At 39.0% G+C, this 26,634-nt stretch overlaps 2 protein-coding genes across 6 annotated transcripts in view; one reads left to right on the plus strand and one right to left on the minus strand.

Annotated features, from left to right (window-relative positions):
* ppp1r13bb (protein phosphatase 1, regulatory subunit 13Bb) overlaps positions 1-8,028 on the minus strand; it is a 41,600-nt gene extending 33,572 nt beyond the window's left edge. For 3 of the 4 annotated variants that reach the window (XM_034698830.1, XM_034698829.1, XM_034698827.1), the window contains exons 1-2: positions 7,630-8,006; positions 7,226-7,397 (exon numbers count right to left, since the gene is read on the minus strand). In XM_034698830.1, the coding sequence (XP_034554721.1) occupies positions 7,226-7,234 (9 nt within the window). In that variant the 5' untranslated portion in view covers positions 7,235-7,397; positions 7,630-8,006. Of the gene's footprint in view, positions 1-7,225; positions 7,398-7,629 lie in introns of all 4 variants that reach the window. The other variant, XM_034698828.1, reaches the window with a different exon arrangement.
* Positions 8,029-12,837: 4,809 nt separating this feature from the next.
* LOC117823602 (disheveled-associated activator of morphogenesis 1-like) overlaps positions 12,838-26,634 on the plus strand; it is a 61,069-nt gene continuing 47,272 nt past the window's right edge. For both annotated transcript variants that reach the window (XM_034698831.1, XM_034698834.1), the window contains exon 1: positions 12,838-12,992. The gene's annotated coding sequence lies outside the window, so the exon portion shown is untranslated. The remainder of the gene's footprint in view (positions 12,993-26,634) is intronic.

The raw sequence follows: 26,634 nt of genomic DNA on the forward strand, positions 1-26,634 counted from the left end.
GATTCATTGACATTTTCTGCAGCAGTGTGACTGACACGATAAGATCACTTGGGAGCGTCTGCGACTTTACTCAGCTTATTATGAGCCTCATATTTTGGTCAATTCAGACGCCGTGCATGTATAATGAAATGGCAGCAGAGCAAGAGGCAGCAGGGTTATTTTTAGGTTGATGCTCTCCTTCACGCTGTCCGTCTATAACTTTCTGTTGTTTCCAGATGGACCAAAATGTCCGATAGAAAAGTAATAAATGCTGCTTTGGGGAGAGCTAATGTGAAAGAGGGAAGAGGGTTGGGAAAGAAATTGTAATCTTGAGACTAGTTGCGGCCACACTTTACTGATGGATAATTACTTTTCTTATCCCAAGGGTATTCTGAGGTGCGACCAGCTGTATAATATGATACAGCAGAGTACAGGAAGAAAATAGTGATCGACGTTAGAAGGCCCAGTGAGGACAGCAACAGCATCAGTTTGAATATAAGTAAGCACAATGGTAGTATTGTGATCTGTTCTGGTGGAAGGGTTGTTTGTTCTCAGTTAAATACTTGTTCTAAGACACTGTAGAATATAAGAAGCACAAAGTGGGATCATTAAATGTTGTAAACCGATGAAACAGCTAGGGATGCACGATATTATCGGCACATTATCGGTATTGGCTGATATTGGCTTTAAAATGAATGGCCAACACGCCGATATCCGCCAATATAATTAACCGATGAAATAATGGGCTGCTGCACACATGTTGGGCTCATGTTTTAAGTTAAATTTAAATCTAAGCAGTAGTCTGTAAGGTAGAGGTGTGAAAAAATATCGATACAGCAATATTGCGATACTTTGACCTCCAATATGATATCGATATTTCAACTCTTAATATCGATATTTTTGTTATCATAAAAATTCACATTTTAGCCGAGTTGGAACTAAAATACAACTTCAGTATTTCAAAACAATAAAGTGGAATAGTTGTTTAGAATCAAATGGTTTTGACTTAATTTGTCCTTTTAATTTTGAGTAATATTGTGTGATTTACACATATACCATCCCTACTTTTTCTTAGTTTACTGTGTAGAATATCACAATATATCACAATGTTGTGATATCGTGATATATCGTAATACTATCGTATCGTGACCTTAGTATCGTGATGCGTATCGTGAGGTTCTTGGCAATACTCACCCTTACTGTAAGGTACATGTAGCTGACTAATTTAGGCACATTGACTATCAAAGAGTAAACCATTTTATTTAATACGTGTTTAGTTTACTTACTATGTCAAATGTGAAATTGGCCAAATTTTCATCCAAGTTTTAAGTAGGATGTATGTTTTTGTATGAATTTTGTTTGAAAGCAATTGTCATAAATAAATATGCAGTATTAAGCATTTTTCTTATTTTGCACAAGAAAAGAATATTACATAACAAATGTGATAAGAGTATCACCATAATACTGTACACTAATTCCAATACAGAAGAGAATTGATGATCTCTGCAATTAAATATCGGTAAAAAATATCGGTAATTGGCTAAATGAGTTGTAAAATATCGGCATATCAGATATCGGCAGAAAAATCCAATATTGTGCATCCCTAGAAACAGCTCATCTTCAACATGAAAGACTGACCCACATGCTGAAAGTCTTTTGGAAAGACAGAATAATAACCACACATATAATCAGACGACAAACTTGGGCCTAATGTAAGCTACACACAACTGTGAATACTCAAACATACAACCTCACATGAGTAGACATCATGTAGAAAACAGAAAACTACAGTGATCCAGCCGACTGACCACTGGAGGAATACCAACCGCCCTCACTAAGTTGCGTCTGCCCATGTTCCTGGCTCTTTTGACCGCCCTCCGTTTCCTCCTGTTCTCCTTCTTTGGTGGCCGATGGTGCTCCTTCGCCCAAATGGGGTTTTCCTTGGAGAGGCTAACGAGGCCACGCAACACTATAGTCACAAACCTCTTCATCCTAACACTGCCACTTTTCCAGACATGAGACTTGATTGTTATGCCATCCCGAGCAGACCTCTGAAACCGACAGCGTTGCTCGCATTGGAAAGAGTGCTGCAGAGGAGACTTGGGAGGAAAAAACACTCAGTGTGTGTGTGTCTGTGTGTGTGCGTGTGTGTGTGTGATTGAGAGAGGGAGGGGGGGAGAGAGAGAGAGCTAAGAAAGAAACAAACAGTAAGTGAAAGAGAGAGGACAAGAGAGAGCTGAAGGGGCTGGTGGGTGAAAGAGGGTGCAGACAAGTCCGCCTTTTAAAAATTGTCCCTTGGCTGTGCCGGCATCTGCAACACTAATGATTTGCTACTGCTGCTGATGAACAGTCATAATGGTATTAGAATGAGTGATAGAGAAGGGAGGCCACAGCTCTGAGGTCAGCCTCAGAATACACAGTGATCTCCTTATATTGTGTGAAGGATGTACATGAACAGCAATGTACAGTAGCCCCTTTCAAACTGATACATAAGGCATTGTTTGGGGATGTTTGGGGATTTCACTTCTGAGGTCAAAGTAGGGAGGCCTAACAGATCTCCAGCAGTGGGATACGGTTCTTCTCAATATTGCTGTCGCTCATTTACTCGCACAGTTAAGAAGAGATGAAAGCTACCTGGCAGTGCTCTAAACTATAGCAGTTTTATACTATCTCTAACATTTATGATGAAACTCTTCCAATGGATCCAGAGATTTGTTTGTTAGGCAACTTTGCTAATATTAATTTTAAAGATAGCTATGCTCTCAAGCTTATGCATCGTCTTAAAATGGAAATCAAATGTTGACATTCCTATTGGACTCTGGCTCTCTGAGATTAATAAATGGGTTCTGCTAGAGAAAATAAGTTACAGCCTGAGAAATAGGACTAAAACATTTTATAAGATATGGCAACCCTATCTGGACTATATGGAAAACCTGCCATCTCACATGATGGACTGTGCCATTGTATAACACATTTGCATTGAGAATGTCTTGAATATGACCTTTGGTCCGTGTACCTTCCGTTCATTCTACCTCCAATTCTGAAAAGCAAATCAGAAAACAAAAGAAAATGCATTGTTTTCTTTTTTCAATATATGTAGCAGATTTTAAAACAAACAAACAAAAGCAGTTTTCCATTAAAATGTAGCAATAAAATTGGATTTTGTGTTGTTATCCTATTATAGTTTTTTTTATTCCTTGATAAACATGAAGAATCAAATCTATGTTAATCCAAAATGCAAATATGCAAGGATATCTGTATGATTAGTTCGGTAAAGTTAGAAAGATATTCACAGATTCGACCCAACTTCACCTTGTAATTTTGTTTGTTTGTTTTCTAATCTGCTACATATATTGAAAAAAGAAAAATGCCTGTTCTATTGTTTTCCGATGTGCGTTTCAGAATTGGAGATAGAATGAATGGAAGGTACACGGACCACCTTTGAGGTGAAGATTCATTTTCGTCTCTCATCTATTTTTGTAACTTTTTGTTTTTCTATTTTCTATTTTCTTTATTTTGGAACTACCTACTGTCCGTATTTATTCTGTAGTATTAACTTGTCTCATACAGTAGGCTCCCTTCTCTTCTTTTTTCTCTCCATTATATATGAAGAGTTAATTTGCAAAAACAGATAACTCACTTTTAAAAATGTTTCAAAAAACATATTTTTTCTATTACTAGCTTTAGGTACTATCAATCAATTGAAGTTGGGTGGCTTTTACTAAGTCAAAATGACAATAATTAGCTGTATCTTAAAAATCTAACTTTCTTAAAAAATTATATTAAAAGGAAATATGTTTTTTGAAAATGTATAAAAAGGGAGATATCTGTTTGTGCAAATTAACTATTCATATGTCTATTTTCTTTTTGTGTTTAAATCTGAGAAGCAAAATAAAATATAAAAAAAAAAAAAAAGAAGAGATGAAAGGAAAGAAAAGAAGACAGGCTTAACCACACAAATCTCCAAGACACTGCAAAAATACTAAGCAATACTTCAACTCCCACTCACGTTAAAATGCATTGAACAACATAATAATCCAAACAAACACATTCCTGAATGTTTGGAACAACTGTATTATGATCAGTGTTTGGCACAATTTATAATCTGGCCTGAAACAGCTAAAGCCAAAAAAAATATTTTACTTGGGCACGACATGATAATAATGTGTAATCTAGATATTTCGTGCAGACAGATAATGCCAAACACTGCCTGTCTCCCTGTTAAAATGCCACTGAACCATATGGAGGGAGGTTGGGGTAATTGAGTGACAATCTAAGCAAAACAACCGACCAGCCAGTGTGTCTAAAAACAATTTAATATGATATCATTTCTTGCCATACATGCGTATATGCGATAATCTTTCCTGTAGCTGGTGTGCACATCTATTTGAGGTTTAAGATGAAATTCTAAAAAAGATGTTCTCTGATATTAAGCTGGATATAATCCAACTTACAACTCTTGAGACTCTGCTCTTACAGACTAATCTAGCCCGGCTTATATGTCAAGCAGCTCTAAAGAACAAAAAAATTATAATTCACATTTCTATCTGGAAACGTCCCTGCTTTCATTTTTAAAAGACGAAGACAAATACTGGACAGAATGATGTGAAGTTACACTTTACCAAGAGTTGAAAAAAGGACTGATGACTGATGTGCTCGAAAGGAAAGCTTTAAAAGTCCAGTCAATAATGTACACTTCTTCAGCCAATCAGAAGAGAGACCTTGCCGTCCCTCACAGGTGGAAGATGCTCAATGCATCAAAACATTACAGTGAATCTGTGCAAAACATCTGACGGACAAACTCATGTCTCTTTGGTGGTTTTACTGTTCAACAATGAGTGCCTTATGATAGAGCTCTTCTGTCTTTTTGTGGTGTTACTCCAAACCTCCAAAACGGATCAAAGCGACAACGAGAATCAGTGTTTACGTTTCCTGTAAGTCATGCTGTGCCCGGCTCCACTGTGTGAGATTAATTCCGCTTGACAATCTACTCAGCTCAAAAGTTCCCCTTAACAACAGAGCATTAGTCGACGCAGCCACACAGACCTAGATCTGCCAAGGTCTCATTGGCCGCTGGAGTCACGCGAGAGCTGAGTGCAGGGCCGCTGCCGCTCTGCTCGACTGGCTCTTTGACTCTGATAGCCTTTTGGTGCCACAGGGTACAAACGTCCACGGAAGCTCCCATCGCAGTCGATCCTGCCAAAGCTGCAGCGAATACGGAGCTAATTCTCTGTAACTGTGTATCCATGAGTCCTTAGCAGCCTCTCTGAGCTTGTATCGCAAAGCTGTTTCAAATGGTGACAAGCAAACTTACAGTGTTACTGTGAGGCAATATTTATAACCAACGCAAACACTTGGACAGACAACAAGGCCAAAACAGAATCTCTACCGTCAATGATGACACTTTACTGAACCCACTGTAAACTTATCCCACATCAGAGTTCATGTTCCCCTCCCTGAAGGGTGAAATAGGCTGACTGTTTTACCCCACAATCCATTGCTGCATTCTCAGCACTAAAGATAACAAAAGAGGTCCCAACAAAGCTAAACTGCAAAAGGGTTCAGGTATGCTATTCTTTACAACACAGTGTTTCTTGAACAATAACATCAGAGTTTACATTGCAACATTAGAAAACAAAGATTTATCATGTTTTTAGAGAAAGTAAAGGTTATGTAGGTATCATTATATGCACAGTAGTGTAAGTCTACTTGTTCTTTAACATCTCCTTCAGAGACATCAAGCTTTGGTACAAACTGTGTAATGTAAGGATTGATTTCTATCTTGTATCTACTGTGTATGCTTCATTTGTTACTGCCCCTTATCTGTTTTTGACATGCTATTTCTTTTACTTTTGTTTACAGGGTTCTCCTCAAAACAGGGATTTTGATTTAAAGGAAGCTCCTGGTTAAATAAATGTCCAAAACAATACATTTATAACCAATTAATTCAACCTTTCCCTGGATAAGTTGTGTAAGTGACTGACTGGTGTAAGTTCATGGAAGTGTTAAATAAAACAATGTCCATTACAAGTGAAGCAACTATGGCAAGCAGGAGCTACATTACAACCAATACAAAGCAACTTTTGGTTTTCTATAACATCTAGTATGAGACTTTGACACCCTTTAGGCAAATGTTTAGGGACACTAAATTCATTACAAGGCTGATATTCCTCTTATGTTTCAGTTATTTTGAACATGAATGATCTAAATCCTACTGCCACTGATAAACGCAGATGTAAAGTACAAGAGATAAAGCTGTTCTAGATAAGGGTAAGCTTTTGTCAATGTCAACATGATCAGTCATCAATATTGCTTGAACTCCCAACTTTAGAAGCTGTAGAAGATTAACCTGTAATCCTTATGACTATTGCATAAACACATAGACGTTTCTAGATGATTTTTGGGGGGTGCTGAAGCACATCTAAATTGAATCCCAGTACCCCTAAAATTTGAAGTTTCAAAACCATACAATACTTGGTTGAAACATAATATTGTAACAACAAAAATACAGCAGCTCTGCCGCGTTTTACATGTTGTGCATTGCATTTCAAATGAAAGTCCAAAAAATAACTCCAATGTCAATTTTGGGTATTTTTGGTACTCACTATAGGGGCTGGATTACTCTAGAAACATACATACTGTTTATTATATTTTATTGTATTTTATATTTAAATTCTAGATATTTAAAAGCTAGAAGAGAGAAACAGCATCTCGTTTTTCCTGTATGTCTCGTATATACAGTGAAAATTGACAACAAAAACCTTTGAATCTTTTGAATCTTGAATCTTTTGAATGTATATGTTGAGGAGCTGCTGCTGCTCTTTCCCCAGAAATTAGGGTTACCATATGTAAGGTTACATTTCTCTTTTGCTGTGGCTCAGCATTTAAATAACTTGTTTCAGATTTGATGGTTTAGTCACAGACTTTCCCCAAAAGTGTTATACGTTTCTTTCACAAATGTGGGAATTAAATTGCATTAACATGTAGAAAACCATGAAATGTATCTCTCTGGGTGCTCAGCCTAAACATCCGATCCTAGAATCGCCCCTTCATAAACATAAAAGACAATATACCCCAGAGAAACAACATACTCCTCGTGTAGAGAGCATGAAAAGTGATAGTTTGCACATTGCATAGATTGTATTGTGTGTAAAAGTCAGCAGTCTCAAGATGATCCTCACAGACATAAAAAAGAGAGCCAGTAACATCTGGTTTGGTTAGAATAGCAAAGGCTGGGTGAACTTACCGGCATCATTTTGGCAGCTCTTGCAGGTCAGAACTGGGGGTGCATCAGCAAGTTAACTCACGGCTCACCCACTTGTCCTCGATGTCACCGCCGTGGAGTTAACCGAGACCCACCTTGCAAGTTATGAGCTCTGGTTACTCCAATGTGACAACCAACTGGGCCTCAGTGCTCTCTGTAACATAGTGAAAGTGGAATTCCTGTAAATGCTACAATACTGCACATTGATCGGCAGTTGACAACCAGTAACCCCCGATGTGATGATCTGATTTAAATGGCCCAGGCGTGGCTCTGTGCAGCTGCTGCTACAAACAAGCCGATGGTTAGCAAGTGAGTTAGCTCGAAAAAGCAACCCCAAAAAACAAGTCGAAACAAGTCACAGGCAATGACACGCTGATCAAACTCACCAATGTCAGAGACGATTCATTATTCCAGGGAGTAAATCTTTGCTCCGTTACTGTCGAAGGCACGTAGCTAACCGGACCAGCTGTCAACCAGCCAGCTAACGTGCAGTGTTAGCTGTGTTAGCTGGTTTCAGAGGCGGCTAAAGGACGGTGTGCAGTGCGGTTTCTCTGCTCTCGATGCTCCTTTGGCTTGCATTGGCTGCACATCGGCACACGCTAAGGATGGAGTGTGTTTTAAACGAACAAATGCGAATACGTATCCATTGAAAACGGTTAAGTCGTTTCTTTACGACCGCAGTGAATCATCGTTAGCAAGCTAGCAGTGCTAGTTGACGAAAATACAAATAGCTGGAATCCAGTTGTTGACGGTGTGAGGGGCGGGGCCTGTGGGGGCGGGGCTACACCGCAGGAGAGTCACGTCAACGTAGAATGTCAGGAATGTAACGTCACTAATCATAGTACCAGTTTACCAACCACAGGCTTTAATTTTAGCTTTCCCAAACGAGCAAGACTGGTTAGAAATCATTAAAGTGTTGAAAGTCATTAAGCAAATATTTATGTATTATACACAGTGGTGGACAAAGTACACAGCTTCATTACTGAAGTCAAAGTGTAGATACTCCAGGTCAAATATTACTCCAATACAAGTGAAAGCTGCTCTGTCAAATTATTTCTGAAGAACTTGCTTTTAAAAATACTTAATTATTCTAAGTACTTCTTAGAAAATCTCAAAAACGTTGTATTTTCAAAACACACAAGTACAGTCAAGAGTAAATATGAGTACATTCTGTTACATTGTGTTTATTTAACCATTACTTGAAATCTCTACAAACTATACCATGGAATAAAAACAGACACTAAGTTATTCCAAGCACAGACAACTTAGTTTAAAATCTTCATCTGTAATGAAACAAATGTTACGTGGCTCAACACACTTTCTCAGGTTGGACTGTGAATTTTTGTATGTTTGGGCAGAATGGGAAACAGGGAGAACTTTTCAAATAATACGTATCATTCTTCATTTCAAAAACCTTTAACACGGGCTGAAGATATGACCATGGGTGCTTAAGTGGAGAATTATAGCCATCATTACCACCTCTAATGAACTGCCTGATCTGAGTGAAATTTGCTCTGTTGGCTCCACGTTCAACCGTGGACGCACAATATACAGGTACGACTAAACAACTGAGACAAACAGAACTACACAAACACATTTTACTGTCTTAGGGATCAGATTTCAGAAAAGAGAAGGAAATTCATGAGCTGACTTCAAAGCAAAAGTAGAGAGTGACTAGAGCATTGATAGAAATGTAGTGGAGTATAAAAGTAGAATAATTGTCATCTGAATGTAGTGGATTAAAAGTAATAAGTTTCCCTCAAAAAATAATACTCAAGTAAAGCACACATACTCAAAAAATGTACTTAAGTACAGTACTCAAGTAAATTTACTCTGTTACTCTCCACCACTGATAATACATAGTATTAACTAACGTTGTTAAACTGGGCAGGCGTTACTGATGCCTTGCAGATGCCCTATGTATCCATTATCGGACACGTAGCAAGTCTGAATGCGTCCTTGGTATTGACTTTGAGAGCCAGTGTGCTGTCACTGTACTTTGCTGCACTATGGTGACTTTAAGGTAGTTTCTCCCTATCATTTGAAACCACAATGAGAACCTCTGTATAGCCCAAATATGTGTAAAACCACAAGGAATTTGGCAAGACTCCCAATGTAGACTACACTTGCACAGAAATTGATGTGAAGGAAAATAAAAAATATATCACAGCATACCAAATCGCATCAATACACAGGAACTTTGTATTCCATGCTCTGTGGGGAAATATGGGAACATTTCCCCTGTTGTGGAGATGCAAGTGCCAGCCCCTGAGATAGAGTTTGTTTTTGATAAAGTTATCAATAATCAAACATTTCAATTGCATTTAATTTCAAGGTTTCATTTATACAGCTAGTCAATGTGACTAAAGTAATTATCTTCTCTTTGGAATCAGTTAAAACATCCCATCCTTCCAGCTTGTAAAAAAAATTATGCAGCTGCGAGAATCATGTTCTATAATTTTATTTCATATTTTTTACCACCAAGTTATAAACCGAACCTTTCCTCTGTCTGATCCTCAGATGGGTGTCTCCTTGATGTTTAAAGTTCTAAACTGCTACATAAAACTACAGAGTCTTAGCATTCAGGGACTAGGCCTTGGATTTGCCTGCCTTGGAAGATCTGAAATGTAAAATCCCAGTCTTCTATTAAATCATTAAAACTGCTTCCATTCATTTTATTTGGGCTTATAGGATAGTGTATCTTTATAGGTTTCATGTATCATCTTCTCACTATTCTAAATGTGAAAGTTTTATATGTCAAGCATTCTTTAACTATGTTTTGAAAGTGATTTAGATCAATTATAACAATGAAGAGACTTGAGAACAGAGATGTTTTATTTCCAGTATTTTTTATAAACTAGAATTAGACACGATCAGACACATGTATTAACAGTCCTGATACTACAGCATGTCTGTTTGATATAATTCAGACATTTTTGTTGCTGATGTCAATTGATCGTGTCCCATTGATTTTCTGGACTGATATCCTTCATGTTGGCTTGTTTACCCAATACCTACTTAGATGATAAAGAATATAGCATACGTCATACATACCTCAAGTGACTTGAATCTCCAATGAAAGCATCTCATAAATATAAACTTGCTAATTTTTCCTCCATTTGATTTATATTGTTTCTATACTTTAAATGAGAAATGGGCCCTTACACCAGCTGTTCCATCTTGGTGTAGATGCACCTCCAAAACTTGGTTTACTGAATTTTCTACATTTTTTAGATATTTTTTTTAAAGTTTTGCTGTTAAAAAGGAGTAAACATAAATATATTCAGTGTACCAACCTATTGGCCCACTTTCTGCAGAGTACCTTTGTACCACTAGAGGGCGCTAAATTACCATCCGTGAACACTAACATCAACATCTTTGAAGTGATAGTCTAGTCAGTCACATTTTTATCTATGTTAGTTATTTTTGCCCACAACCACTGGCAGGGGAGATTCATAAGGTATTTTTTTTCATATTACCATTATCAGAAACTCTTTTTGATAAAATTCAAGCAACATCTGCTTCCTGCACCAAATCTTGTCCATGGAATTATCATACAGATAGGTCAAACAATCTCATTTTGTTTTACTTATTCAACAGTGTAGCAGTGGCTGTTTTGTTGTTTGTATTTTTTGTAAATGTGCATAATTTTCATTTACTACTAATATGTTTCTATTTATTGAGAATAAATGTGTCCTGTTTATTTCCTCTTGGGTTTAAACCCTCTGAACTACAATTGTATGTTTTATTTGGTTAATGTGTGTTCATTTGTCCTTAGCCTGATAGTACTCTGGTTTTCAAGTATTCCTGGCCTTCCACAGCTCTGGAAAAGATCCCAGTTCAGGTTGAATCTCATATCTGATTGGGTCTGTCTCTAATAATACAATAAGAGGTCCAAGCTGGAGTCTTCAGTCCACCTGCCGTCCACATATAGAGCCCAACAACTCCATTCCGAGCTGCCTTAACATCCTATAGAACACTATTACTGTGCTTTCAAAGCAGATTCTGAGTCCATCTGCATTCTCTTATGTTGCAACTACAATATTGTGCATCCCTGTACCAAGCTCCAGGCAAGTAAACCAAGTTGTTTCCTCTACTTATGCTCCTCATAGCTATGATGGTGCCTTTAGCTATTGTAACCGTGTCACTTAACAAGTATTATGGTGAAAGCCTCTGGACCTTAACCCCAAGGTCCATAAGCATGAGCTTTACTCAACCTCAAGTTTGATCCGATGTTTGCTGAATGTGCTTTTGTTCACTTTGCACAAGTAAACAAAAGTGGGTTCTGGCTATAGAGGACATGGCAGCTCTGGAGATGGATTGTGAAGACATTGGGGCTAATAGTGTGTGAGGGAGGAGGAGTCAGAGGTGTATCAATAAAATGGGCTCTATTGACTTGGACATTACTGTTTTATGAAGCTTTATTGCGATGGTTTCTCTGTTCAATCCAGTTTAATGACATACTAAACTCTTTTATATCAGCCTGCAGAGGACTTATCTTTCACATCATCAGGGTTTCCTATAAACACGGCCCTTTGGCTGGAAATTTAAACATTTCTAGCCCATCAATTTATGATGTTTCGAGTCAGAGTTTCTGTTAACTTAATTTAGGTAAATTTGTGGCTAAAAGCAAAATTGCAGATAATGCAAGTCTTCTCAATTGATGATTGGTTTTAGAACTTGTACAGGCGGCCTTATTCATAAAACGTGTGCAAGATACATTTGTAGAATAGTTTGTTTTCATGCAGAGCCGTGCACACATTTATTTGTTTAGTCCCCGTTGGATTAACCTAAAATAACTGTATTGTGCAACAAACACAAATTGCAAGCAGGTTGGGTAGAATTAACAGCCCCCACTGTATTGTTATTTTCTGATCATTTGCATGAGGCTTGAGTCATGCCGAAGTGTATCGGACATAATTTAAATCTTTATAAGATAAGATAAGATAAGACATTACTTTATTGATCCCCGGGGGGAAATTCCGTTGTTGCAGCAACCCAGACATAAGTACAATCAAGAAAAAGTTCCAATTAGTAAAACAAAAGAGGTCAAAATAAAAAAAGATAAATAAAAATAGAATATAATTTAGATACATACAATGTTACAAATGGAATTTAGATAAATACAAATGTTACAAACGGTTTAAATAGTAGTAATTACAGGCAGTATTAAAAATGATTCAGTCGTGACAGGTTTACATGGTGTGATTATGGTTGGTTATGACAGATTAAGCAATATAATAAATAAATATGGGTATATAATATGACTGTAAGTTGTAGTAAACAATAAATAATGTAATATAATATAATATAGCAAAGATACTTATATAATATAATGTAATATGCATCATAATGTCATCAGCAGTCAGAGAGACAGTACAGTAGTGACAACATAACAACGCTTAACATTATTTTTCAGTGTCTGTGTTTTCGAAGAGCAGGAGAGTATGTTGATTACGTTCAATTTAAACATAACACAGGTATTTCTATGGTTCCCATGCATGAAGAACATTGCTAACTTCCTTTTACACTACAATATCCATGTAGCATTAACAAAGGATAGCGCATGCGCATTGACTGCTAGAGTAAAGCGATGACATCACGCGCCGCCCTGACCAACCACTCTATGGTTGAATCACCTCTGTGCCGTCTGGATTCTGTTGTGTGCGGCTTTTCTCCAGCTTTACTTCTCTGTTTGCCTGGTGAACTTGTGGACATAGATAACCAGAAACATGTTGAACGTGACGAGGTAAGAACACTGTCGTTTGAACAAAACTCTCACCTCAGCGGCTGAAACAATACCCGCGTGCATCGCTGCACCGGGCCGTCTGGTTGCCTTGTTGGTGGTGACCTCCGTACCGGTGTGGCCAGTTAATACAACAGCCGTCATTAACGACAGCTGTGGTCCGGTTCTGTTTAGGTTTAGGAAGCTGTTTAGGTGTCTTTTGTTAAATTCCTCTTGCTGTTTGATACAATGTAGCCTGGCGTTTAGCCTGCATGAGTAATAAGACCGGCTTCGAGTAACATTTGCATATAATAGTTTTTGTTTTGTTTGACTTCGGTGCAGCTAACCTGTTCAACACAGAAACCGCCCCTCCAACAAGGCTTGCAATCTTAGCTTAACCCTCCTGTTATTTTCGTTTCTCAGGAACAGCAATAATGTTCCTGGGTCAATTTGACCCGAGGAATATCTAATTAACCATTTAAATCAATATTTTGTGCAATGGTGTTCTTTAACTGTCACAGATCATGGTTCAAAGAGGATAAATCACTCATTTTTTATGAGAATTAATGTACAAACTTTTTCTAATGTACATTGGAAAGCCCTAAATATAAATACAATAGTTTTACATGACATAGATTTTTGTTTATTTTATTTTCCTTTTTTTTAAACTTTTTTTTTAACTGAACTCAACTCTTTACTTTATTTATATAGCACCTTTCATACATAAAAACATGCTGCCCAAAGTGCTTCACAGAATAACAGAGAGACAGAAAACAACAGCAATGGTAAAATTATAAAAGGCAGGATTATAAATAAAATACTTTAAAATAAAATAAAATCAATACATTAAAATTAATAAAATAAGTAAAAGTGGAAAGAAAAGTTAAAAATAAGGTAGTGTTAACAAGGTCAGGTGAATACAAGAAATAAATAGATAAATACATAATTAAATAAGATAAATATTTGTTAAAGCAATGATTCAGATAATAATGGTTAAAATAAAAATAAAAATAATATGAAATAATTATGAAGTGATGTTGATGAATAAACACGAGACACTTCTTCTGTCACATGCTGCCCAGATTTTTATGCTGTATTTAGCTGGTTGGAATGCATATATTGCCTAAAACGGAAGGAACCTCTGAATGCCTCCAGCCTCTCATCCACTGTGACGTTAGGGCCTGGGTTATAGAGTAGTGGAAGTTGCTCTACCCACTTGTCCCTCACTGTCCCCATGGCTGCCAGCTTGTCTCTATTTGATCCCAGCTCCTGCAGATATGTCAAATATGTGAAATGAACCATTTTCATTTTATAATTTGATTAAGCTAACTAAGACAAGCAGAAGAAGTTTCATACAGAAGAAATACTTCAAAAATAACAATTTTTGGAGGATTTTTGACCTTTTGAAATGGGTCAATTTGACCCGCAACATAACAGGAGGGTTAAACTAACCAGAAACAAAATATGACTGTCTTTGCTCAGGGTCCATTTAAACCCTAAATTTAAACCTCCTTAAGGTGTCCCTGGAAAGCGATAAACACTTGAAAAGCCATTACACTCACAGCCTAGATGTGGTTCGTGTCACTCTTCCGATCCATAAACATCTCTGAGATTTACGTTAAGAAGGATGTATTTACTTCCAAGGAGTCTAAGCTCCTGGTACTGACATATTGCATAATGTTTAGAGATGGACAGCACAGTGTAAACATAGATATGGATGAAGAAGACTGCAGCGTTGGGCATGGTTGGGATAATGTTTGTCCCTTTTATTTTTGGTGGGCCTCATTAATGCTGAATTTATCTGGCTGCCCTAAACACCTATTATGGTACAGTCTGTGTTGAAGTTATTATATCACATTAAGACTTGGAGGATTAAACATTTTGCATATTACCAAAACTGTGATATATCCCTGCCATTGCTGTTCTGCAATGTATATAGGCCTGTATCAAAATTGCAGCAACAGTAGGCTGATATTTCATGATATATCTGCAAGGTTGATTACAATTGTGTTATTGTTATCAGGAAAACTGCCACAAATGATTGATAGTCTTTAACTTTAAGGATTTCTGTGTGAGTTGAATTTTCATCTGAGCAGTAAAACTGTAAGAACCAATTTTTCCCATAACCTACAACAAAATCTTTTGTTTAAATCATTTTATTTGGTTTTGAAACAGATTTCTTGTCATGTAAAATCCCATTCTCATCCATAATTAAATTATAGAATTAATCTACAGTTGACTGGCCTTCATAAAAGGGCCATGTTACCCCCTGATCAGAAGGACTGGACTCTGGAGCTTTCCCACACGTAATAGCTCATCTGTCCTCAGTTAGTATTCACTTGCACCATGTTATGGACTGATACAACACACTTGTGAAAACCGTGTTACAGGTCAGTCAGAGAGCACAACACTGAGATAATCACAGGATACTCGTTCTTGTGGTCGGCTTTTACCCAGCTGGGCTCTTATCAGAAAGGACTTGCATTCCCAAGAATTAAAATGCTCTAAATCATTGAGGGGCCTGTATGTGCTTGTAATGGGCCCTCGCCTTGTGAGAGGGCTTACTGCTGTGGTTTGTGCTGCTGACATGTTTTTACTGTAAACACTGGGAGAAGCCTTACATGATGTACCACGCTGTTATTTTGTCCACAGTGTTAATGCTCAGACAGGGAGTTGGCTGGATACAGATCAGTACCGACAGGCCCTGACATTTGCATTGCATGTCTTGTTTTTTTGCTGATGAATTGTCTGTTTTGTTGCTGCATTGCATTTTGAGATGTTTGTGCTGAATATCTGTCAGCATAAATTAACAATCATAGTCTGGAAATAAGGAAATGGACCTATCAGAGATGTACTAGTGTTTGTTTACGTACACTACAGATTTGCAATCAGTGGTCTGTATAGCCCAATTAATACATAACACCATTTAATGCTGTTTATAATGACAAATAACCCTGTGATTTACCATCAGTACCTTCATTTGCATACATGTTGCTTGTATACTAAGGGTGAAACCTAACACGAACAAACCTCAGGTAACCTTATTTGACTTTTGGCTTCAAGTCCTCATTATGTCTTCTGGCCTGACAGATGAGCAAACAGAACAGGCATTGCATGTACCTGGATAAGCTTGTTAGTTCAGCATATTAGCTGCTGTTAGCAGCTGTGCCAGGCAGCTTCATGGCTTTACTTCCTTTACACAAGCACAGCCTTCAGGCTACAGCAACTACCGCCTGGCTTTGCTGGCACCGGGGCATTTGTTGATGTTTCACACGATCTCCCTGTTGGCACAGTCTGTGCTGCCACTGGAAAAAAAAAGGTCTAAAACCATGTCGGCCTCGAGGGTTGTGATTTGCTTTCAGCACACATCAGTTAGGTTAGGTGTATGAGCGTCTTCGTGTTCACTTACTAACATCATGATATGTCAGTGATAGATAACATGCTAGTTGTTGAGGTGCCAATGCCAGTACAGTAAATGTGTGCCTATGCTGCTTGAGATGCAGTTTTTGGGTATGAGCCAAGCGGCAACCTCCAGTCTCAAACTATGAAGCCCATGCTGAAGTGTTATAAACTGCAATTCTGGTTGAGTTCAGCATTTCCAATATGACTGCCTCCGGCGTTTGGCCTCAAACAGCTTTCAGGAACAGATGGGTGATGTCATAGATACTACTTCCATTATTTATACAGTCTATGGTATGAGCTAGTTCACCTGTCAATGCATGATCTGATAGCATCATTTATTAACCCCTGCAATATGTTTTAATCTTCAAGAAGAGTAACTTATGCAGCATAAATGTAGGTTATATGGCTGCCTGGAGCAAATAAGTGTGAGAGGCTAACACACTATAAGGTTAGCAAACAAGCAAATGATCCATCCAGTAACATTTTATGGCTGTAATTTGTTTAAGATGATTTAAAGCTCCTGTGTTGGACGTCTGGTTTGTGTTGATTTTGGCGCCCCCGTGGACAAAGCTGTAAAGTATCTCTTATTTCTTTGCTGATCTTGTCTTTTATATAGGTAGCATTTTTTTTCTCCTTTTCAATATATTTTAGTGGTGATAATAGCAAAATTTCAGGAGCAGGGCCACACCTCAACCTTGCCTCTTCCGTTTTCCCATAAATTAAAACCTGACCATTTCCTCCTTTCTCACTCTCGTTTCTGCATTTAAGAATAAATAAAGATTTCACAATACACAAAAACCCACAAAGAAAAAAACACATAATGCTCCCACAGAAAAAAATTATCAAAACAAAACAAAACAAAACAGAGCAGAACAAGACAAAACAAAATTAAAAAAGGACACATTTTTCTTACAGTGTTAGTACATGCAGCAATCACAACCTGGAAAATGTATACATGTAGCATTTTAATGTGATACATTTGATACCCCTATACTTATAACTCTTACCCATTCTTCTTTCAGATAAGTTGCTATTGGTGACCAGTCTGTTACAAAAACTTCAAGAGTGTCTTTGAGAACATGTGATAATCTCTAATGGTAAAATAGACATGAGTTTTTATGTCAGGAGACTCTTCATCCAACCATTTCTGAAGAATAGTAAGCTGTGCCGCATAAAGAGCAATTCTAAGAATTTATCTGTGTCTTCGTTGATAGGTTGAATCTAATCCAAATACAAATTAAATGGGTTTAAAGCAACATCAGTTTTAAATATTTTCTTAATTTCCATTTGGACAGATTGCCAAAAAACCTTTAACTTTAGGACAAGACCACACTTTTTAAAATAATCTCATATTGCCTACTTGGACAGTTAAACGTATCATCAATAATCTTTGCTTTGTATGATGTAAACAAGCTGTTTCAACAGCATAGAGTAAATCACCTCGACTGGCACTCACCCTCCTCCAGTTATACCACACATTTAAAATATCTAAAGGACAGAGATAGTTTGAAGCTAACGCTCTTGTTTGCTGTGGCAGGTCATATAGAGGCATAGATATTGATTTCAGTCTGCTTAAAACCAGATGAGCTTTAAACTAAGCGGCAACCTCCGGCTGTGATAATTGTAGCCAATGCGGAAGTGTTAAAAACTACAGTGACTTCAGCATTTCCAATATGGCTTCTGCCGATGATTGGCTTCAAGACAGCATCAGAAACCATGTTCATGTTTAATATCCTGGTTTTCCAACTCTCTTTGGCAGACAGGACATCAGGTGAGGCTGCAAGCCGACCAACTTGGTTAGCTCACTTTGTATCTGAGTGCTTAACTCTGCAACATGTATATTTGTTTGACACAGTGGTATCAGAGGGTCTGTCCATCCTTCCAACTCAACTCTAGAGAATGAGATTGGTATTTAAGATGGGAGGTTATCCCTTCTCACTGATAGGTCAACAGAAGTGAACAGAGTCTTCTGCTCGGAGCGAGGCACCAACTTCAAAGTCTATAAACCGCAGGGGGGTATTGTACCTGGTGCTCTTTTGCCTGCCAGCACACATAAACTCTCTTGGGGAACTGGGTTAATGAACTGAGTGTTAAGTTTCACTGGACTGCCAGTGCAGCGGGGGGGGATCGGCCTCCTCTGATGGCTCACATTAAGCTCCACAGAGTGAAAGAGTAAACGACAGCACCAACAACGGGGGGGAGGTATGGACTCATTATTCTTTCAATGGTGGAAGTCATTTAGGAGTGGTGGAGACACAGCTGAGCCCCTTAGACCGCCATATGTCCACACGGTTTCCGGATGTTGATGTGGTGTTAATGCACAGAGGCAGGTGTTGAATCTCAGCTCTCTGGTGACTGTTTCCCCGCTGAGACCAAGGAAAATCTGCATCCTTATTTAAAGATGCCTTTTTTTTTCCATCCTGCTACTGGTTGAAATGTTTCTCATCAACAAGATATTTGTTAATACCTGAAAATTCTTAGTAAACCTTCGAATAATGCAAGCTACTGTAATGTGTATGATATGTTACAGTCAGTAGTTAAAGGTTTCTGGCAGGATTAAGTCACAAATCCAGTTGCGCTCCATGGTTTCTTGACTCATGTTAAATATTGACTCATGAAGCATGTGTCACATTTGAATTCCCTTTCTTTACTCTCTCCACACTTATAGACTTATAGAATAAGACAGAACTCTTTTATAACAGTATACAACATTAGTTATGTACAGTCTGTGTCTCTGTCTTGGCATTTATACCACAGTGTTTGTACCTTTTTTAATGTTCCTATATCTTAATATATCACATATGATCACATACTCCATGTTAAGGCTTCAATTATTATTGTTTTATTTACATAAAGTCAAAAAACATTTCCAGTGTCCTTTCCAAAATCTTTATCCTTTTGATTTTGAAGCTGGAACAAGAGAATGTTTGGTATTGTTGCATAAAATAATGATTTCAGCAGTAACTGTTCCTCAAAACAATTAAAGTTTTTATATTTTCTGGTGCTTTAACAAACTTTCTTTCTTAGTAATGAGCTTCAGGAGCAGAGTGGTCTCTCAAAAATGTCTTCTATGTTGTCTTTCCTTTGACTCCTCTTACAATCGATGCCCTCGGTTTAATAAAGTATATCATAGTTGGAGCAGCCATATGTAGTCAGATGAACAGCTTGATAAAGTGGCCTTCAGTTGCTTTCGTCCCTGCTGGCCCTGCAGACTTTCACTCTCTGTGTCATCTTGTCGATCTTGCAGGATAAACTGTGCGGACCTGCGGGACTCTTGTCGGCCCGCCACCACAATAGGCCAGTATGACTGTTTGAATGTGGCTTTCTTTGCGCAGTGTGCTTCACTTGGGCCAAACAATAGCTTCATTTAGCATCCCTTCTCTGCCGAGGTCTGCTCCGTCACCATAGCATCGCTGCTGCTCTGCCACACCCTGCCCCCCAGTCTGGCCCCGGCTTTGCACTTGTCCTCACTATCAAGACAGCTGGGGGCCTTGGCAGCCATTGTTGGTCACACCCAAGACCCTTCCCCACATTTTGTGAATTGTTGTTTGGGAGGGAGAGTAGGAATTTGTCTCAGCTTGTTGTGCTCTTTATTTACACCTTAAAAAGACGTATTAGATAACCCATTCAAACCCGTAACCTTGAGCTTGATTTGAGACTGCTCAACGTTGTTTAAGAGAGAGAAAAACAAACGTTGCAGCTTTGTATTTCAATGCAAAGTTGAGAACAATCTGTCGTCTGATGCACTTCTTTGAAAACATTTTCCTTTAACCATTACAATGCCAGCATCTCTTCGACACATTTACAAGAGCAGGAGAGTTTACATACCCTCCCAACCAACGGCTCCAAACTGCTTGTCCCCTCCCAAGACCACTGACTCTTGACCTCCCTATTGTTCAGTGGTGAAAGGGCAGTGCACCCTGTTTCCAGCTCAACCACTCAGTGGTGGCAGATTTTTAATTAATGGGCTTTAAGCTGACAGCCCTCAGGCCTCTTGGTGAGGAATGGATCCTTCATGGCACACCATTCTCTCTTTACCCGTTTTTATTAGCAATAAAAATGCATCACGGCTCCTAGATGATGTGAGCAGGGTCTGTAACAAAACCAGTGGGACAAACTCACAATCACTGCAGATGTTCTGCACTGTCACCATTTTTCTTTTGCATTAGTTAATACGATTATATAATAATACGATCCTGATGTCACTCTTAGAGTTAAGGATAAATCCCAACCGGTTTCAACTTCAAGAGCTCCTCCAGAGAAACAAGCTTGGATCTGCAGAGTTCTGGTTCTATAAGTAGAACTAGGTGACCTCTGAAGTTATATTTTGGGTCAATCGGAGCTTGCTGCAGCTGTACTCCTGAGAGCACAGAGCAAAGCTGTGCTACTTCTGATGATTGCTCAGATAGTTTCATTGGTGAGACTGATTAAACAGGTGATGACTTTATCATCAGAGCTCTATTATGTGTATGAAGTATCAAGTCATGCATATTGTATTACAATTATCTCCTACTTTTGTATCAGTAAAGCATCTCAGTGTTCATCGTCCTTTTTAATAATATATAATAATTGTAATAATATGATTAATGTTTTTTTTTTCTGTAGACAGTACAGAAATAAACTAGTTTTAGGGAAAGACCACATCTAGACAACTCCGGCAAGGAATTTATGAGAAGCTGCTGTTACGGCCAAATTCCAACCAAGCGGCAACCTCTGGTCTAAAAATGGGTCCAATGCGGAAGTGCTAAAAACTGCAGTTCATCAAGGATCCACTTGAGGCTGGCTCCGGAAGTACCAGCAACCACATACACACCAATTCAAAAAAGACGATCTTTACAGCAGAAATAAACATGTTTACAGCCTGGTACAAAAGACGAGTGTAGTCTGGATAACTCATTTCTTGATCGGCACACACTGTACGGGGGTGAATATTTTTCTATTGCGGCAATTTCAAAGATATTGAGATTACGAGTCTTCCAATGAGAGGCACAGCTGACTTGATTGACAGGTGAGAAAACTGTAGTTGTTGGCTAGGAGGCTCAAAGCCCGCCTCTTTACATCACAATTGCTCGACAGCAGCAATATGGCTGCCGCCGCCGCTTTGCCTCAAAACAGCGCTTCAGAAACAGATGGGTGACGTCACGGATACTACGTCCGTATTTTATACAGTCTATCATTCCAACAGATCCGCGTCTGGTCCATCTCCAAATTGTCACGGCACCAAACTGGATAGGTTTCTATTCTAGTCAATGTGCTAACTTTCACTGGCTCCAATCCATTGCAATCTGGCTGCGGCTCCGATCCAGCAGGTCAGATCCCCCAGATCAAATACATAAGACTTCTATTTTTGCCAGATTTCGGAGCATCATCTCAACAGATCAGGTTGAGTGGGACAGGAAGTTTGGAACCTAAACTGATTAAACGTTCGGGTTATTTTTCACAATAAAACACTTTGTGATATCGCTAGATAGTATTTCACTTAACTACGACAACAAACCGTAGTAACGGACAGGTCAGAGGTTTTCAGAGGCCAATAAAGACGACGTGGATGAGGAGAGGAGGAGGATAATCGTTGATTCAGTGATTACAGCGGGAATACCTTGGTCACATGACTCCAGCTGTCTAGTGGTTCTGCGCAGCCGTTGCGCCGTTGGGTGTTGATGGACCAGAGAGGACGGAGCCGGATGGTGGTGGAAGTCAGACGTTACTGTGATGCAACTTTAATTATTGATGATCTTAGCATTATTTAGAGTTTTCAGTCACAACATTATTCACTACAATCGGCAGCATTATATGGTGAAATATTGACTACATCTGCCACATGTGATAAAGCATGTTATAATCGTATAATAATTGCAATTGACATTGTTATCAAAAGTACAGCTACATAGGAATGAGTGATTAAAGTAGAAAATCAGAGAACGGCTTGCATTCAAACGTGCAGATCTTTTATGGATTTCTTTGTAATGAGTGACATCTCCTCTGAACACCTTGAACACTGGACAACGCATTGTCCTTACTCACTGTTAGCTGCAGAGGTGAACCAACATCTGTGTAAAGAGGACAACACTGTGTGTGTGTGAGAAGCCAACGCTATTTGTGTACACCCCACACCCCAACAAAGCCAATCCTGTTTGATATCCCTCCAGATAGCAATAGAAGGGTGTTCTGTGGTTAAATGTAGAAGAAGAAAGCTGCCAGCACAAAGGTGGAGCTCTAAATGCCACTGTTACCGCAATTCTGCATCAAAAGGGGTTGTATTACCTGGATGAGTGCCTGTTGTCTGAGGTCACTTCATTGTTTAAGGTCGTAATAGTTTGTCTCATGATAGAGGCTGGAACTTTTACTCACTGACTTGGTGTTTTGTTTCTAATTGAACTATTTTAATAACTTTATCTTTTCAGCTCATGTATTTTTTTAATTCAGAGCATTGCTTTGCTTTCATGACTCAAGAGCAGTGTTGAGTGTTGTTGATAAAGTTGTTAAGTCAATGTTCTCAACTCAACTCTTTAATCTTTATTTGTATAGCACCTTTCATAAATAAAAACATGCAGCCCAAAGTGCTTCAGAGAATAACAGAGAGACAGAAAACATCAGCAATGGTAAAATTATCAAAGGCATGATTATAAGTAAAATACTTAAAAATAAAATCAATACAGTCAAATTAATAAAATAAGATAAATATATGTTAAAGCAATGATTAAAATAATAATAATAATGTAGTCCGGGGCTAAAAATGAATTACTCCAAATTAAAAGCTAGATTAAAAAGGTAAGTCTTAAGTCTACTTTTAAAAATACCCAGAGAGCTTGCCGTCCTAATGTCCAGAGGCAGAGAGTTCCAAAGCTTAGGGGCGTAAAAACAGAAAGCTCTCTGGCCTGTGCTTGTGTGAGACACACGAGGAACATTTAAAAGGGAAGCATTTGAGGACCAGAGAGTTCCTCTTGCTAAATTTAGAAAATTGAAGCAAACCTCAGATTATCATGACTATAAGCATCAAAATGAATCACCACCAGCCATGCAGCAGTTCAAACAAAGGGAGCCTGTAGGTCCTGTCCTGCATGTGTGTGTGTGTGTGTTGTGTGGGGGGAGTCCCATAACCGATGGGGATGTTAGTTTGGAAGGATTGGTGGGGGGTTTTATGGGCCAAGTGGGATTCATGTTTCAATCCCTACTCGCCTCTTTTCCCTTTGTCTTGGTCTCATCATTAATGTTAATTCCCAAAGCAGATATGCTGGAAATGAGAATTTTGTATGAGTTTGCATTTCAAGTGGCTCAGTGAGCCGTCTGTCTAATTTATTTTTATGTGATGTTCTTGAGGGAGGGGCATCAGCTGGTTGAATGCCAGCATTCTCTGTGACAGCACGTTGGGTGGAGTCATCAATTCAGGCTGTTACTTGTAGTTGTGGTAATTACAGTTCAATCACTAGAAGCTGACGCATGTTTAACATTTAGAGGGAACCATATCTTGCCAACAATTGCTATTGCATAGCTGATATAACAGCCTGTGACCTTTAAACATTATAAATCATAGTAAATACTTAATGTCATTTCGTATTAATTCACATTTATAGACAAGAATAATCTTAAAACATGGGAAAGATGACTGTGGAAGTATTCAGGAGTTTTTCAGGGGGCAGGTTTCTTCATCATTTCTGACTGCATTACACATCCTGTTATATTGATTTTGTAGTAGGTTTTTGCCAACACGTTCCTCCCTCAGACCCAAACCAAAGCATGTGTGACAGACCTTTAAACAGCCGACAGATATCAGATGCAGCAGCAGACTGTGCCAGAGTGCGGCATGCTTTACCCCTCTCTTTATATGCCGCCCCACCCTGCAGGGAGCACGCTCAAGTTCTGACAAGTTTTGGAGCAAAAGAGCAAAGACAGAAAAAAATATGTTTGGGTGGCAGATCTCTAATCATTTGCATGATACGTGGAGACAGATGCACATTTGTTTGCCAGTGTCTCTGTTGTGTTGTTTACATACCTCCTAAACTGCGATGTCAATGGTATTCTTAACCCGGTAATGAAATTTAGCCTTAACTGAATTGGCCCCTCTTGAGCCGATAATGTCTGTCATGCACATCCTTATTGAATTTGTAGAATTTGTGATTGTTGCAAAAAGCACCTTTTGTTTCTTTGTTGGTTTTGGACTCCGCCTGGTTGTAGACTGAAACTTCTCAGTCTATCTTGATTCAGTATTTCAACAAGTAGGGTTTCTACTTCTATGACCACAGTAGCCAGCTTCTTCCCTTCACAGACAGGTGATGGCCTTGTTTCCTCAGGCAGGGTTGGAGGCTGCCACATCCACCAGGTTCCCACAGTATAATATATCTATGATAACATTACTACAGAAAAGCCGTCAAAACAGCCGTGCAGACGGACTAAACCAGCTGCATCAATAGCTAAATGTTCCTCAGGAGTGATTGTGTTACAGCTTTTAGTGGCTACTACTGTTCACTGCCATATTTCTCTCTTCTCTCACAGTTATGTAACTTGTTCCACTTTGACCTGTATTGTGATTTTGAGATGATCCAATAGAACAACTAGTTTTTCTTCCAGTGCAAACTGAAGAGTATTTTTGGGCTGTTTTTTTTAGAAAAATAATCGGTGTGAACCAAAATAGCTCCTCAACAAACAGTCAGTGTTTTGAAATCGGAGTGTCCTGAACACAGTGTTGCTTGTGCTTTGCGCGGTTGATAACTGAGACACTTCAGGGCAGAGCCTGTCAGGTCCACCATGTTAAACAGCAGGTGTCCTTGTTAACATCCCCAAACATCCTCTTTCTGCTGTTTGTGTTTTGGGTTCAGTTTTCATCTCACTGCTTTATTCCCACATTAACTAAACATTTTTTACCCAAACTTTATCTTCACCTTTCCTGCCAGCCCCCTCAAATTTCTGCCTGCATGTACTTCCCTCGTGTATTGTTTATTCTATAAAAAAAAAAACCTGTCGTCAAAGTGCCAGATTCTGCTTCTCCAGCCTGGATATCTTTCAAATATTACACAGGGACTACTGCAGCGTACTTTTCACATCCTGCCCCCTTGTGACAAGGAAAAAAAAAAACAATAGGCGTTTTTCGACCGCAGGAACTTTACCCTTGAACTAGGGACTTTACCCCTGAACTACATGCATTTCGAATGGAGGAACCAGGGTGTAAATTTAGTTCAGGGGTAGTTAATCTCCCCCCTGAAAAGCCCTGCTTTGGGGGTAGTATTTTTCAAAGGTCCTGGGACATTCGGTTGAATGTAATGTGTTTGTGGAGTTAACACAGTTGTTGAAACACAGAGGGAGTTCCTGTGAATGCATACTAGTTTAGTTTTTTATTAAGATTTCAAAATATTATTAAATATATTTTTTTTCTCCATATGTCACTGGCCTGATTTGCACAATCTACCCGGGACTTCAGCCCGCGGTCGAAACACGGACAACAATGGGGGCACAGGAACCTTTTAGTTCTGGGGAAAGTAGTTCTGGGGGCTAAAAGACCCCGGAACTCTTTGTCGAAATGCACCTAATGTTCTGAAAATTTCAGGGGTATGCTGTCCTGAAAATCTCTTGAAACCTCCAGGAGTGCAAACATGAACAGGGCTACGGTTGAGGCCTCCCTGCACATTTCCCTAGCTTTGGCCTGTCTGGTCCCAGGTTGTTTTTCTCCACTGAGATTATGACAGACTCAGAGATAAGCAGCTTGTAACTTAGCCATGCAGCCATGCAAGATGGCCATGCACTCTATATCTGGCAGCTTTGTTCCACCTCAGACCTTGCCTGTGTCAGTCCCTAAGTTATGCATCTGGCTGGCCATGAGCCAGTCTCACATCCATGTTGGCATTCAGGACCTCCTCAGACCTTTTCACATGGATTTTGTCTGGTGAACTAATTACCCGGGCATCTGTGTCTGACATTAACTAATAGCCACACGGGGCTTTGATGCTGTATTTGCCTTCATTGCAGACTGGATACGGATTGGATTAAGTTGGATTAGCATTACTCTGTTTGTTTATATTTATGCTACCTTTAATGTGATACTTATTGCACCCTGACTCCTCCTTCCTCCTCTTTTATCTCTCCGTTAGAGACCGTAATCAGTGATTTCCCAGTGCAGTGCTGTTGGCCTACATCTGGAGGGATCAACAAGTTAAGCCAGAGCCTTTCAACTCTAAAATTGTGTCAATCCGTTACAAGCACGTTCACCGCAGCTGCAGCCCTTCACCTCCTAATATTTCTGCAGCACGACCTCCTGCCTCATCCGGGAGGA

This window comes from Notolabrus celidotus, chromosome 13 (genome assembly GCF_009762535.1).
Source record: "Notolabrus celidotus isolate fNotCel1 chromosome 13, fNotCel1.pri, whole genome shotgun sequence".
In the NCBI taxonomy this organism is placed as follows: Eukaryota; Metazoa; Chordata; class Actinopteri; order Labriformes; family Labridae; genus Notolabrus; species Notolabrus celidotus.